The 15,927-nt window shown below is 39.4% G+C and overlaps 1 protein-coding gene across 5 annotated transcripts in view; it reads left to right on the forward strand.

Moving 5' to 3' along the window:
- Window positions 1–10,023, forward strand: part of MBD5 (methyl-CpG binding domain protein 5) — a 139,656-nt gene extending 129,633 nt beyond the window's left edge. For 4 of the 5 annotated variants that reach the window (XM_066611943.1, XM_066611946.1, XM_066611944.1 and 1 more), the window contains 3 exons: window positions 2,018–2,091; window positions 5,863–5,938; window positions 7,094–10,023. In XM_066611943.1, coding sequence (XP_066468040.1) covers window positions 2,018–2,091; window positions 5,863–5,938; window positions 7,094–7,165 — 222 coding nt within the window. In that variant the 3' untranslated portion in view covers window positions 7,166–10,023. Of the gene's footprint in view, window positions 1–2,017; window positions 2,096–5,862; window positions 5,939–7,093 lie in introns of those variants that run through there. The other variant, XM_066611947.1, reaches the window with a different exon arrangement.
- Window positions 10,024–15,927: the final 5,904 nt, after the last annotated feature.

Raw genomic sequence — 15,927 nt, forward strand, 5'->3', positions numbered from 1 at the left:
TTTTGTTTTTTGTTTTGGCCTAATGCATAACCCCATCTATAGCTTTCTGTGCTGCATGAGATATCCAAAGCTTAAGATTGCTATTTGTGGGGGAAACTGAGGACATTGCGACAATTTTATCTGCTGTCTTTTTGATTCTGCATTATTTCTTTTTGACCTTCCTCCCACTGCCCCAGTCCCTTTTAGAGGCTTACACAGAACCCAAACTGATAAACACTCAGTTTACTGACTAATAAACCTTAGTTGTTTTCAGTAGGTCACACCTAAACAATTTCATATAAAGGTAACCAAAAAGAATCCTAATAGTTGTACAGAGAGCAGTGTGCCTAATGAAGAGTATATATACCAAATGCCAGCAAGTTGTCTCCAGATAGTTCATATACTATTTACCCTAGTCATGGCTCAGTTGACCTTAAGCATTCTTAAAATGTACAAATTAGCTGCTCTTGGTACAAAAAGCTGTTGCTTATCTATCTGAAAAAAGTGGTATAAGAGTGAAAAGTAGAGATGAGGCAACCGTTTAGAATTGTAAATGTTAATTTACATGTTTTTGTTGGTGAAATGAACTGTTAAAATTTTTACTACCATTTGAAAAACAAAGTTATTTACAAATAATAATTGTAATGTCATCTGTACATATGGCTACCCAAAACAAAGAACTTGCATATTTTCAAAGTTCAATTAGGAGCAGAATTGACTTGAGCCATCTGTTACTGAGATCTATAATTTTTATCACTTCACTACAGCTGAGAACTCTTTAATGTTGCCCAATTTATAGTTTTGTTGTTAATTACAGTGGACTAAATTCTGTGGTAGATCATGGGTGCCAAAACAAAATTGCTCTTCGTTCAGTGCTTTAATAACAAACAATGCTAATATTATGTATTATTGTCAAACAAGGCACCTCATTAACTTGCCCACTTAAATCATGCGGGCAGCTCCCTGGTGCCCAAGCCTATCTAGCTAATATGGCGTAAGTCTTGGTTATTTCCTCCAAAGCTAAAGTGACATTCTGTATAAAACAAAAATGACTGAGCTGTTGTTCTGTTATCTTCTACTTTGTATTAAAACTCATTCAGTCTTCCCTTAACTATAGCCGCACATATGTTTTCCAGCTTTGGGTGAGAAAGGGGAACTCACCAAGGAACCTTAGGTGGCCACAATAACTGCCATAAATGATCTTCTTTCTCTCAACCCTGACCTGAAAAAAAAAATTCCTCAGTGAATGGCCGGATTTGAAACATTTGTAAATAATGGGACTGACATCCGAGTAGACATGCATAGGATTGCACTGCAAGTCACCAATAAACTTTACATTTTAGTGTTAATATATAAAATATATAATTTAATCTACTCACACAAGGAGGCTACTGATTTCTGCTGATCCCGCCCTCCCGCTATTGTCCCCCATATGTCTTCAGAGGATCCTTTAACATTCAGAAGCATCTTTCTGGAGGATGTAGTGAAGGACAAAGGAAAGGTCCATCTTATGAGCAGAATTCTGCTCATTCATCTTTGGATCAAGCCCACAACAAATACTGTAGTAAAACAGAAGATATCATAAACAAGATGTCATAAACAATTTTGTATGCAGCCTAAATGTTCTTGAGATGTCAGCATACTCTTTGCATGTGTGCCAATCAGCAAAGGGCATTCTGACTGAAGTAAATACTCATCCTCAAGGAACACAAAATATACTTTATTTTCTCATGGTTGAATTTCATGGGGTTTTTTTGTTGGTGTTCTGCTGTCTTTGAGGTTGTAACTGATGTTATGACTCCTAGGGCACAATCCTAAGCAGGTCTACTCAGAAGTAAGTCCTATTCTGTTCAGTGGGACTTACTCCTAGGAAAGTGAGGATAGGATTGCAGCCATATGTGTTTAAGGAACATGAAAATATTAATAATTGCATTAACCTCTGTATTCATAGACAAAAAGATACTGTGACTATCAGTAAAACAGTGTTTAGTAACTAGATATCTGAGTAAAGTGGTTTGTTATTCATGCCTTTACTCAGGTGGAGCCTGATAAGTTGAAGACGCTAACAGATGGCCTGGAAGCCTACAACCATGTAAGAAAGAGGAACAGAAAGTAAGTCCATTTTATATTTACAAAATTCTTCATTCTGGAGATAAACAATTTGAGGTTTACAGAGAATTGAAAATACTTTGAAAAGAATCTTGCTCCTTGTGTTATGTGTGCACTCACCCTACTTGGACCTCTTGTCAAACTGATTGTATATATATTTCAGTAATACTTCAAACATCTTTTGTTTGACCAGAAACAGAGGTCTAGCTTAGACCATTTGACACCCAGGCCCATAAATTTTTGACACTCACCCTCTGTACAACAGTTTGGAGAAACTAGTGGTAGAGCCAGATTCAGAAGGCAGACCTTCTGAAGCAGTGGGCAATTAAGTGAGTAACCTGTAGAGAAGGCCCAGCAGGCACAAGAGGAAGCAATTTAGAACCCTTTTCAATTTAGTTAAGCACAAGCACCCCTTGCAAATGTAACAGAACACAAGCAGCAAGATGGGGGTGGGGGAGAAGGGCAAACACATTGCTTTTAACACTTTAAGACCGCACTAAAATATAACCTTATTAGTGAAGATACAAAATGTTACATCATTACTGTTTTGGTTTTGTCCTCTTGAATAACTGCCCTATATTACACAGGGCACAAAGGCGAACACTGCATCATTTCTGCCCAGCCCACCAATGTACACATTGATCCCTGTTGGGTATATGCAAAGTTGGGCAGAAATGGCATAATGTAGTCAATATATTAACTTGCAGTACAATGAACAAAAGAAGACCTTTCAGAAAGATAATTCACTATTTCAGTTTTGCGTAATCTTGTGATTGTTGTATTTCTTTCTCCCAGTTGGGCCTCTCTACACAATAGTCTCAGTCACATGCAACCATGTGACGCGTGGGTCCTCTACACAGGATGCTGTGGTAGCTACAGTTGAGCCTTAGTAGGCATTGCAGGGCTGTTGGTTTGTTCAGGTTAAATCAGCAAGAAACTTTCTGCAGTGGGCCTCACTTCTAGTCCAGCCAATCCCATCTATCCATCACCTTGCATTCTATCATATGACACCATCCTTCAATGTTGGCCATCAGTTAAAGAAAGTAAAGGAAACAGGTAGGCAGCACCTGTAACCCTTCAGGAATTGTCTCCCCTTAAGATTTTCCCAGGGCAGTGAAAAACACTCAATGTACCATCTTGGCATAAACGATCCATTGATATGACTCTCCAGGCAGCCAGGAGTATCACATCATCTCTTCAGAACCAGTTTTACCAAGAACTGAGCCCATATTCCCTCCTATTTTATTTCCAGCAGAGGTTCCAACTGTGTTTGAATAACTATTTTCTCTGCCATAAAGTTGATCATGTTGGGCAGACATTTCATATAAACAGGCAGTTTGTGTATTCTAAAAGGAGGGGGGTACGTTCTACAATGTGCCATCATTTTACTACTTGTCCTTCTTCCTTTGAAGGGGCCTTCAGATTTCAGTCCTTTGCTATCTCTAACCTTGGGCTTTGCAGATGTAAAATGCCATTTTCAGTTTCCTTTTAAAATTAAAAGTTGCATCAGTGTGTTTCATGTATCAGGAACACGTGCATGCTTGTAACTGTACATGTATGCCATCATATGTATGTTTTGTTATAGTCATTTACAGGTAAGGGGGCATACTAGATTTTATGTTGCACATGATTAGAATAAAATTAGCATGAAAAGGGCCACATGTTGGACCACCATGCTCTATACCAGTGGTTCCCAAAGTCCTTCTTGGATTTTGAGGGGGATTGTAGGCTCCCCAGACTCCTTGGAGAGCCTGGAGCCTCAGCTCCAGGCTATGTATGAAGGCCCTCCACAGGAAAGTCATCAAGGCAACAGTGTTCACCAGCTGTGCTTGGAGGGGTGTCAGTGTTCATATTACACATACCATTCATACTATCAGAGTATCCCTTCAAGATCAAGAGGCTGCAGTTCCCCCTCAAGGTCTGCATGCTATGATCATCAACAAGTTCCAGGGACAGTTGCTAAAGGTGGCGGGGCTTGACTTGAGGGAGGACTGCTTCTCACAAGGACAGTTCTACCTGGCCTACTCCAGAGTGAGCTCACCCAGCAGCCTTGGGGATCCTAGTACCTGAAGGGAGAACCACCAATGTGGTCTACAAAGAGAGCCTTAAGTAGAGAATCAAAGATCGTAGATGTCTTTCATGATATTTTTTTCACTATAATATTCTCTTTGTTGTTTCCTCATCAAATGTTATATTTAAAATTTCTTCATTATTTTTCAACACACTTTGCTTTGTTCAAGCTAAACATACTTTTTCTTAATTTGTTTTCTTTTACTTTTGCAAAGTATAGGTACTATGCTGTTATAGCACAAAACCAATTCAAAATATGAAAATAAGTTTCTTAAACAATAAAATCTGATGGAACCATGACTTTCAATAATTACAGGGTTTTGCCTGACATAGTGTAGTTGTGCTAAAGTTCAAAGGAAACTTTATTGGAGTCAAAATGGATTTAAAGTAGATAAATGCTGTAGTGAAGCACGGGTATCATGCTAGTCTTATATAATCAATGGAAAACAGTGTTAGCTACTACCAGTGAAATATGAATGGATTAAACTGTTGGTGCTGTGGTGAATGTGAAACATCATTTAGGCATGTATCTTGGTCTTGTATAGTGATGCAACCCTTTTAGATGGAGATTATTAGTTGTATTAATCAGGTATTTTAACAAAAAAAAATAGCTGTTTGTGGCTATACATATTCTTTTAAACAACCTGCCTATTGCAGTGGTGGCCTTAACTCACCACGGCTGCGCAATGCAAAAGTGGCCCCATTCAGACCACATCTTTCTGTTTTGTCCAGGTGCTGCAGATAGTCCTCCATGGTTGGGTGGCAGGGACACTCTGGGCAATTGCGTCAGAAGGCCACATGACAGGCCTTCTGGGCAGGCATGGTTGCCCAGAGCGTCCCTGTCCACTGATCATGGAGAACTACATGCGACACTCAAGCAGAACGTTAATGTCTGTTCACTGGGTGGACGGATTTGTCTGAACCCTGAATTCAGCCCCTGGGTCAGAGTACAAGAAGCCCGGGCCTATTGTCTGGAAGCTCTCTGAAAGACAATGGAAATGGACCCTTAGTATCCTTACTGTAGCTAAAAGACTTGTATTGGTATGTTGGAAGGATAAGTGCCCTCCCACTATTTTTTAAGAATGAAGGACCTTTTAACTCGGTCAGTATTTGAATTTATGGCTTACAGAAGACCATATGGATACATTTTTGAATATTTGGAAGCCCTTCTTAAAAGTTTATGTATAGATTCATTATTTATATCTATTTTGTTTAAAGTTATGTCTGTCTGTTTATGGATTACATATTTCTTTTTTCCCTTTCTTTTCCTTTATTTTTTTCTTTTACATTTAATATTTTGTTCAGCAATGGTATTATTATTCACTAATAAAAAAACCTAAAAAAATAAATGCAGCAAACTAAAATATTGATTGCGCAGTGAATAATGATGATCCATGTATCAAAAGATTGATAGTGTGCTTGGCATGTTTGTGTATAGTGTTGCTGGGGGAGGGGAACTTTGTTTTACGTGTAGTTTTCCTTCATTTTTTAATGCTTTGAGGAATGGGTCGCCATACTGACTTGCTGTTTCAGCTGAAAGTTTGCTTTGTTCTTGTACATTGTGAATGTTTTTTCCTGTTTTTGAGAAGCTGAATGGAATGTTATTTCAATTTACAATGTTTTTGTTTTTTTTAAATGGCATATTTCTACTGCTATAAAGAGTTATAGTTATTGTTGTAAACTTTTCTTTGCCTTTTGTCCTAGAAGTGGGAAGCTGAATAACCATTTAGAAGCTGCTATACATGAGGCCATGAGTGAACTCGACAAAATGTCTGGGAATGTAAGTATTTAGAATGTCTAAATTACTTTTTGATTTTTAATGTTGAATATTGTGCCATAAATTTTTCAACTGAAATGAAATCATGAAGTTAGAGAGAAGTTGTGATTTCAACAATCTCTGAGAGATATAGACTATCAGTTATTTCCCCTAAAGTTGTACCAGTCCTAAGAGATGTCATCAAAAGCGAAGACACTCTTCAACATGGTTAAAGGACTAGAAGTCAGCCTAGAGACAAGATTGCATTGCTATTTATACTGATCATGAATTCATAATTTTCTATCAACCACCAGGTGTTATTCTATCTGTGCTGTTTTCCAGGTCACCTAGTGTTAGCAAACAATCTTCTTAAATCCATGCTAAGTCATACTGCTTTTGAACAAAAGTCATACTCTCTCAAGCCTTTCCATGTCTTTTGTGCTTGGGACAAATGATATTTCACACAAAAAGTTGAGAAGGAAAATATTCACACATGCAAGCAAGTTAACTGATTCATAGTATTTCACTTTGTAAAATCAGAAGTGACAATTTTAATGTCTTATAAGGCATTAGGAGGCCCAGGGAAGCCCCTGAGGGGCTTTCTTATGGAAAAAAACAGAAGTGACTTTTCTTCATTGAGAGACTTTGTCTGAGCCCAGCAGAGGATGCGAACAGATGCCCACAGCCTCTCCTGTGCTCAGGGGACCCTCCGGAGGTCAAGGGAACAGAGCTCCCCTCGCTTCCAGACGGGGTGTGTGCAGGGGCCCCACGAACCCAATCCATGGATAGGTGAATCTGTGGCTACTGGATCTGCAGATATGGGGGCCTCCCTGTACACAAATAATCTACCTTATTTCCAAGTTTATTTTTATAGAACATTTTAGTCTTTGTGGCAAATTCAAATTCCCATACTTGGAATCCTATCTCCTCATCCACCACTTAGGTTTGAGCTACATACTCTAAGTATTAAGCTAGTACATATAAATATCTGAAATACCTGTACGTATTACCAAAAAATACATACAAGTGACTTGACTGAAAAAATATATACTCAAACCCTCAGTATTTTGAATGCTTGAGAAAAATGCTCTATCAATGCAAACTGTTATTCATTATCATGATTAAGTGCAGCCTTAAATTTTTATTATTGTTATTATTTTTTCCTTCCTGCTTTTTCAGATGCACCAAATTCCACAGGGAGACAGACAATTAAAGCCTCCAAAGCCGAAGAGGAGGAAGATTTCTAGATAACATTGAATGTTTTTGTTACTGGTCCAGTACTTATAAAAACAAACATGCACATAAATATATATATATGTATTGAAAATGTCAGAATGGATAGCGTTCACCACCACAGGGTGCTAAACAAAACAGTGGTACAGTATTCTTGTTGATAAGAGGAAAAAGTCAATCTAGATCCTCAATGGTTACAGTGTGTCTATAGAATTCTTTTTTCTATAATATTAAAATTGTGATTATAAGAAATAGTCCAAATGTTTCTGCAAAATTTTCATTGTGTATATAGATAAAACAGAATTTCATGGTGATATCTGAAATGTAAATAATGTACAATATTGTCATGTACAAGCGTACCTAATGCACACTTTATCTTTTATTGTACAAAGAAAGTGTACAAAATTCTTTGGTTTCTATTGAGTACACATACAAGAGACTACCAGTGTAAAGTGATAAATAAAAGATACAGCCTAAATGCTTTTATATAATAATGTAAAAGATGCTGTTTTTGTATTTAACAGCAGTGAAAAGGCATGATTATGTAATACCTTAATTATGACATAACACTTCTCACCACTGAGTGTTCATTTATAGTGTCTGTTTGGAATGAACCTTGCCTGGAAGTACTGTACTCCATTTCAGGTCTCTGTAGGAGAGTGCAACCTTGCAGATTCCTAAAGGGATGTGGGATTGCAGGTCAAATTAAGAAGTCAAAAGCTGCAACTACTGGTTGCATTTTTTTTTAATTTGCCTCAGTTTTAAAGTAGAGTACTGTAGATTTTTTTTATTAAAAAAAAAAAGATATTTAGATAGAATATTTTTAGTCAGTTATTGCTTTAATAGTTTCATAGCCACCTGCTTTAAACCCAGCATCACTTTATATACCACCGTTCATTTTGAAAACCCTTCAGGGCTGAAATTGACTAGTCTAGTTGGTTGAAGCAGAGAACACATTCCTTTAAACATATGAGAGCGATGGGCCGGTTTTAAGAACAGTTCTCATTGTGAATGTGGTTGTTCCGCATCAGGCCTTGAAGTTGGGCAAAAAGGTGTTCCTAAAACTAAGGCAGGGGTTTCTGTGATCACTTGTGCTTGAGTATTTCTACTGAGTTCAGTGGGACTGAATTGGCATAAGTGGTCCTTGAGTTGCTTCTCCTGTCAATACTGACACCCAGTATTACAGTATTAATAAACTAAGTGAAAGGTGGCTTACAAAACTACTAGCAGCAGTGGCTGGAATCCAAAGAATTGCCCACATGCAAGGTGGCAATTCACTTTTGAATCGGAGGGGACTCCTAAAACTTTCTGATATTTTTTTTTCTTAATAAAAGAGGAAAAATTCAGGTGTACCCAAAGCTTTGGGCATGTCTACAGTAGCTCTTTGGATTCCAGCCAGTGATTTTGTCAGTATTATGTAACATATCAGATTTATTTTATTTAAAAAGAATTATTTATACCATTAATAGATTCTTATATAAATATATATATATATATATATAATTATTAATGTGGCAGAAATGTGCAGGTTGAATCTTATTAACCAGATTATTTATGTTATGTTAAGTTTGAAAGAAATGTGAAAAATGTGTGCTAGAAAGATGATCATACACTACAGATACACAAACCTAAAGCTGTGAGCCATTCTCAAAAACACCAATATCTTTAATAGAAAGTGTAGCACAATGTCATTTTCAGCGTTGGTACTGCTTTTGGTGGCCATGGCCCTTCTCTCTTCCAGGCATCCCAAACATAAGCTCAGTTCATCATGCCTGGTCCCACGATGGAGTCCTTAGGATCACCTACTACCTCTTCATCTGGGAGCCACCATTCTATTTTATTCTGGAAATTCATTCCTTGATAATGGCCTAGTTACCTCTTCTTGCAAAGAGTACTGGTAGTCAGCACCATCTAAAGCTGATATCAGAACCAGTATACTGATAACCAAAATTTAGTGCTTGTACAAGGAGTATTCATTCCCTGCCCAGTTCACCTTCTCAGGGTCCAAGCTCCATTTTCCATGTGATATGAGCACTACTAGCCCCAGTGGACAAGAGAGCTGAGGGAAAGACATTCCCATGGTCAGGTGTCCTGTGCCAATGCCCATAGTGTGGCCACTGGGCTGAATAGCACGCTCTTATCTCATGCAGACAGCTCTTATTCCTTTTCCCACACCCTAACCTGATGGAATGCAATTAGCTACACTAAGCTACAGTGGCCTGGAGACAGGAACCCTTCCTTCTGCTGGGTAGGTTCATTTTGTCTTTTGTGTAATGGCAGGGCAGCCTGCCGGAAGCCTACATGAAAACTCATGTGAAGTGATCTTTTGTGTAGTTTAGTTAGCACTCTGATTTTTTTTGTTGCAAGTTGATGTGTTTGTTATGTTCAAAGCGTTAATGTTGTCCATTTTTCGTACCAGCCTGCTTTCTGCTCTCGTCTAAACAGATGTTTCTATTCATGAATACTCACGAGTGTGTGTCTGTCTGCGCGCGTGTGGGTGGATGTGTGTTTATATTCAGTTTTTTTAAGTTTGCTTTTTTTGGTCCCTAAAACTGAATTTGTATTGACCAACCCTTCTTTTGAACATTTTAACTAATTAGGTTTGTACTTTTCTCACCAATGTATACTTTACATTAGTAGACTATGTAAAGTATTTTTGTGCACTTGATTTCATTGGTTAATATTGGCATTGATGTGGGTGCTAGGAATAGTTTGTTTCAGTCCATACAGTTTTTTTTCTCCTCTTTAGAGTTTTTATGGTTTTATGTAAGCAGTTAATGTAAATATTGTGAGCATTACAGGTCATGCAGTGCTGTAACATTTTAAAAAATGTTGCACCTACTTTACAATTAAAAAGCTGGTCACTCGTACTTGAATTTTGCCCATAGAGCCATTTCTTTGTCTTTACATTAATGCATAAATTACTTCTTTTTTTTTTTTAATCAAGGCCCAACCCTTCTTTCTATGCTTATTTTTTTGTTTAACAAATCTATATTTTTCTAACAGAAGACTTTAACATTTAAAAATCTTTTGCCAACTTTCTAACTTATGATGAGATACTCCTATATTTAGAGAGTGAGAAAATACCTTCATTTGGAAAGTGGGATAATTTAATTCTGTAACTTGGCACAGTGACAAAAACCACAAGTGGGATGGTAAAATTGGGCCCCATAAGAGTAATTATTCTCTCATTAGATTGATTAGTGAATGTCTGTGTGGTGTTTTGAGGATATAAAGTGCTAACTATCCTCATGTGTCTATTTATTTATTTATTCTTGGTGGGTTGTGATAAAAATTATATAAAAATCAAAGGAATTATTCTTCTTTCTATCATGGAGCATTTATGAACACCATTTAATAATTTCTATTTATGAAAAAGGTTTTAGTTCCTATAATCAATTATTTAGACTGAAATTTATTGCTGACACTAGCTCTGAAGATAATATTGAAAGGGTGAAAATAATACATTCTCATATCCCATATCAGAAACTCCTTTAGCCTAAGTCTGGAATTTTGTTTTATAGTTTTATATTTAAATTTACCAATGCCATTGTGCAGTCAGCTTGCTAGTAACGGAATATTATTTTGAATTCCCAGAATTTAATGGTATAAAGTATCATGGTGAACTGAATTACCTTTTATTAGCTACAGTTTGTATTTTGCTACATAGGGTTTTAAATATGAATATTCCAGAAGAGCAGTAGTATAATAATGCTTTTCTATTTTAAAAGAACCCCATTCTAGTCTTACTAAGAATTAGATTTTTTTTAAAAAAATCAATTTTGTAAAAATTTGATAAAATTGTCAATATTATGATTAAATCACACAAAAAAACTCACTGTGATGTTCTCTTCCGGAAGGGGGCCATGTTTACACAACACCAGTTGGCGGGGGGTTCATGTCCCTGACTTAAAATGGGGAGTGTATTTTTACTAAATAACCATAATGCTGAGTTAATATACTGTATATATATAGCCAAAACAATTTGGTTATGATAGAAAATATGAGATGCAGCCCTTGGTTTACCTCCTGTGTCCAGATATTATTACAGATGTCAGGTTATGAAATATTCTATCCATCAGGTCCATTTAGAAATTAGATTGCATGATTCGTTGTCTGCTCTACCCAGCTCACTTGCACTTTAACACAGAACATTGGTCGGGTTCCTGTTGTTGGACTTACATTTGTAAAGGGCAAAATTGCCTTGCAAATACACAGATATCTTTAAGAGTCATACATCAATTGTATGCTATATATTTTTATGGCATTTCTAATAACCTGGTGATCTGCATAGGTAATATTTATTCTGTTGGATCCAGGGCACATAAACATAGTGCTTATTTGATGAAATGAAAGATCCATCTAGTTTAGCGCGCTTGCCTCCAGTAGCAGGCAGCCAGGTATCCAATCGGAAGCTCACAAACACCAGCCATCTAGGAATGAGAGGCATACCATCTTTGGAGGGTCCATTAGCTTTGGAGGTTCCATTTTAGCTATTAAGGCTAATAGTCATTAATAAATCTATGTCCATAAATTTGTCTCATGCGTTTTTGAAAGTCATCTGTGCCAGTAGCCCTAGCATCAACTGGCAAAGAATTGTGTGATATTTGAAGGAATACTTCATTTTGTTTTGTCCTAGAACAGTTTTAATGATGATCGCATATTTGAGTGTTTGATGTTAGAAGAAGACACATTCTAGGAAGAGAGACAAATTGGCAAGAATTTTGTTGGTTCAGTATATCTCAGTTGTGGAAAGTCTGTTTAACAGTCCAATCCTAAACTTCCTTGGTGCCCAGCAGTATAGCAGCACTGAAATGGCCACCACTGTATCCTGTGGGGCCAAGGAACCTGCTAGACATCTCCTCGGAGTAAGGGAGACATTGGTTCCCTTACCCCATGTAGAACACAACTGGCTGTGATGGGTCTACTAAGCTCTGCACCAACTTTTGAGCTGGCACAGAACCAAGTAGCAATTCAAAGAGGGGATAGGCTCTGGAGGTAGCCTCTGCTGCCATCTCCGCCTCCTCCCAGGCCCAATTTGCCCTCCAGCCCACCCTTCCTCAACCCAGGTCCACCCCCTCTCCACACCAAGAAGCTGTCCTGCCAGCTGGCATGGATACTCACCGCCTGGTGGTTCTCCAGGCCTCATGCCAGCTCTGAGGCCCATTGTTAACTGGCACGGACCTCTCTGCCAGCTCTGGGTATCTCCTGCTGGTGGGAAAGTACCTAACAGCACTTTTGCAACACCCTGCGCCAATACTGTGAGTGCAGTGTTGGTACTGGGCCTCATAAGATTGGGCTGCCCCTCTTATCCTAACTAAGTCTGAAGAGTACTGCCACTGACATTTTTGAGAGCCTGGATAATCAGAAGCTCCTATGTCCTTTGCTCCGTACTATTTGGTATATCCTTCTCCAAGTGCACCACCACTGCAGCTTCATGAAAGTCATGTTACAAAGGGTACCATTTGTCACTAAAAAAAACCAAGTAGCTTCTAGAGACAAAATTAAAACACCTGTGATCACACTTTGAATAAAATGCTGTGTTTTTCATTCAACATCCATGGGAAGTGAGTAAAGTGTTTTGAAGTGCCCAATAAAAATTGCATTGCATTTCCTTTGTAGAGAAAGATGCAAAAGGATGTGATCCAGCTCTCTGGTTCCTCTCCAGTGAATTTAATTCATTGTGGAAAAAAAGAAAAGATGTGTTTTATTGGGTGATTTTTATTGAAAGTCCCAGGAGTTTGATACAGAGTTGTTTTTCCTTGTTGTTGGTATAACTTGCATCCTTATCTACTAAGTTATACTGTAACAAGAGGTTATTAATGAAAGAAAAAGGATTAAATTGTGAGAAAATTGCCCATGTTTGAGTTCACATCATCCCTACTTGAGGCTCTCACACTCGGGAATAATGAATTCAGATTTTTTTTTTAAAGAGGGTACACAAAATATGGTAATAGTAGATTTTTACACATATCCAGAAGGTCTGTTTCTGATACAGATTTTCCAAAATGGGCATTAGCTTTCACTTTAATGTGGGGGAGGGGGGAAAATAGTATTTACACTTGGAGGTGCATGTGTGGAACTGGTCCAACAATAAAGAGAGTGAGGAAAGCCATATTTGCACTTGAGCTGAACTCAGTGCCTACAAGCAGGCATCTGTAGAGATTTAGAATAGGCTGAAAGCCTCCTGGAGCAACATCTGCACCCAAAAAAGGAAGAGCAAGGCTTTTGGTATACACAGGATATGCCAAAATATGTATACAAGATATGTGTGCGTTTAGCATGCAGAAGAATTTTTTAACCAACAGTATTGGAACTCCAGCATAAATAGAAAATAAAAAGAATAAATGCTTTTAGATTCTTACAGTACTATGTGACTGATGCTTCATGACATCATTGGTGATGTAAAAATAACTCCAGGTAAGTTATCTTTGAGTTCTAGTGACAAAACTGGTATTTGTCTACAGATGTTGCCCTCTACTGAAACAGTTTTGTCTGAAGTCTTCAGTGAGGATCCCCAAGACCTCTATAATCGTATAGATATCCAGCAGGTTTGTTGCCTGGTGCTGTACGTTTCAACCCAACAAGAACAGCCATAGGTGGTGACTTAGCAATATATAATTTTGTTCTTGGGCATCCTGTTTGGTAGTTGCAGATGGGGTTACTCTTTGGGAGATGCTGCTGGTCATAGTAGCTGTCGTTAGGACTTGACTTTTATGATAAGAAATGTGTGGCATTTGTATATGTTATATGAATACTGTAGGTACAGTATTTTTGCCAAGTAATCAAGCTCCAATCACTTTTCCTTATCTCCAGGTCAATCAGAGGGCAGAGCTTTTCAACTTTTCAAAGTTTTGTTTCTTGGTCAAGCGGGTCATTAGAAGCAATGCAGAGATTAGTTTTTATCGTAACTTTGCTGGGAAATTCCAGCCAAAGTTAACCTTTTATTCTCCTCTGTTCCATTTTGCAAATGCTGTTGCAGCCTGGTTCTGTTTTGCAGAGATCTGTTTTTTTCAACACCAGGATGGGATCCTCCTTTCCATTTGAAGCAAAGTCCCAGGCTACAATTTAGTGCACCATTACTTAAGAATAACACCCAGGGAAAGCAGTGGGTCTACTTCTGAGTAAAAAGGGTTTCAAATATATGCAGCTGCATCTCCCTGCTGTGAATTGAATTGCACACTCAGTTATGTCTTATGGGTTGTATGTTGTACATAGAGCTTCTGGCTTAACACACCAGACACCTTAAAGGTGGATTTGGTTCATGGATCTCCTGCAGGGGTTCCCAACCTTTTTCACTTGCATATCCCTTGGCAGCCTATTTCCATAAATTGTACCCATCCTATTAGCGAAATGTTTGTAATAATACAAGCCCTCATCTCCTCTATATGAAAGCCCAGACTTTATGTATTCGTCATATATTTTCTCTTTCCATCTGTTTGAAGAACAGAAGACTCTGCATTTGCACTGTTTTGCACCAGAAGTGTCCTGAAAAATTCTCTGTGATTAATTACTTTCCATCACTGGCGTACCTGGGGGGGGAAGCGGGGCAAATGCCCCGGGGGCTGACCCTCCAGGGGCGCCTCAGAGACTCGCCCTGCCCCTGCCAGGAGGAGCACCCATGAGCACTGCGGAGAGGCAGCTTGCTGCCTCTCCATCAGCAGCTGGGTGCCGACTGAGCCGCCCCTCCCATCCCCTGCTCCTTTATAAGAGGATAGGAGACAGGCGCCCTAGAGAGACAAGCTCTAGGGCAGGGGTGCTCAATACGTCAATCGCGATCTACCGGTCGATCGCGAGGCAAAATGAGTCGATCGCAGGCTTCTCTCCCGTCCACGCATCCCTGGGAATGAGCCCTGTTGACTCTACTGGGGCTGACTTGTGAGTAGACCTGGAGAGGAGCCGCTGGCAGGCTTCTCTCCTGTCCACGCATCCCTGGGAGTGAGCTCCTGTCCATGCATCCCTGGGAGTGAGCCCCGTCCTGGGAGTGATGCTCCCTGGGAGTGAGCTCCTGTCCATGCATCCCTGGGGGTGAGCCCGTTGACTGTACTGGGGCTGACTCGTGAGTAGACCTGGAGAGGAGCCGCTGGCAGGCTTCTCTCCCGTCCAGGCATCCCTGGGAGTGAGCCCCATCCTGGAAGTGAGCCCCGACCTGGGAGTGACGCTCCCTGGGAGTGAGCTCCTGTCCACGCATCCCTGGGAGTGAGCCCCGTTGACTCTACTGGGGCTGACTTACCTTTCCCCTGTTTTTGCACTGGTATGTATGGAGATCTGCCCCCCCAACTTCCATCTGTTGGTTCTGTGTGCAAGGGGTTTTGCACTGGTCTTGCTGTGATCTCTATATAGAGATCTTCCCTCCCCCATACCTTTCCCCTGTTTTTGCACTGGTCTGTATAGAGATCTGCTCCCCTGCCCCCTTGTATTGGAATCGAGGAAGATCTGGTGAGGAGGTAGATGTGGTGTCAGCAGTGGCCCCTTTAAGGGTAAGGCCTGGGCATCCAACAGAGTGTGCTGCACAGCTGCAGGCACTTGAAGGCAATAGGGCCCTCAGGGATATAAGAGCACCTGAGGCAGGAAGGGCTTCACTTTATGTGAGTCAGCCTTTTCCTACATGAAGATCATTAAGTCCAAGTACCTTTCCACCATGACTGATGAACATTTGGAAGTGTGCTTGAGGCTGGCTGTCAGCAGCTACTGTCCGGACTATGCATCCTTGGCTGATTCACTTCAGTGCAAGTCATCAAAGTAAACTCAAGCAATTACAAAAAATGTTTATAGTTAAT

This window comes from Tiliqua scincoides, chromosome 1 (genome assembly GCF_035046505.1).
Source record: "Tiliqua scincoides isolate rTilSci1 chromosome 1, rTilSci1.hap2, whole genome shotgun sequence".
Taxonomy (NCBI): Eukaryota; Metazoa; Chordata; class Lepidosauria; order Squamata; family Scincidae; genus Tiliqua; species Tiliqua scincoides.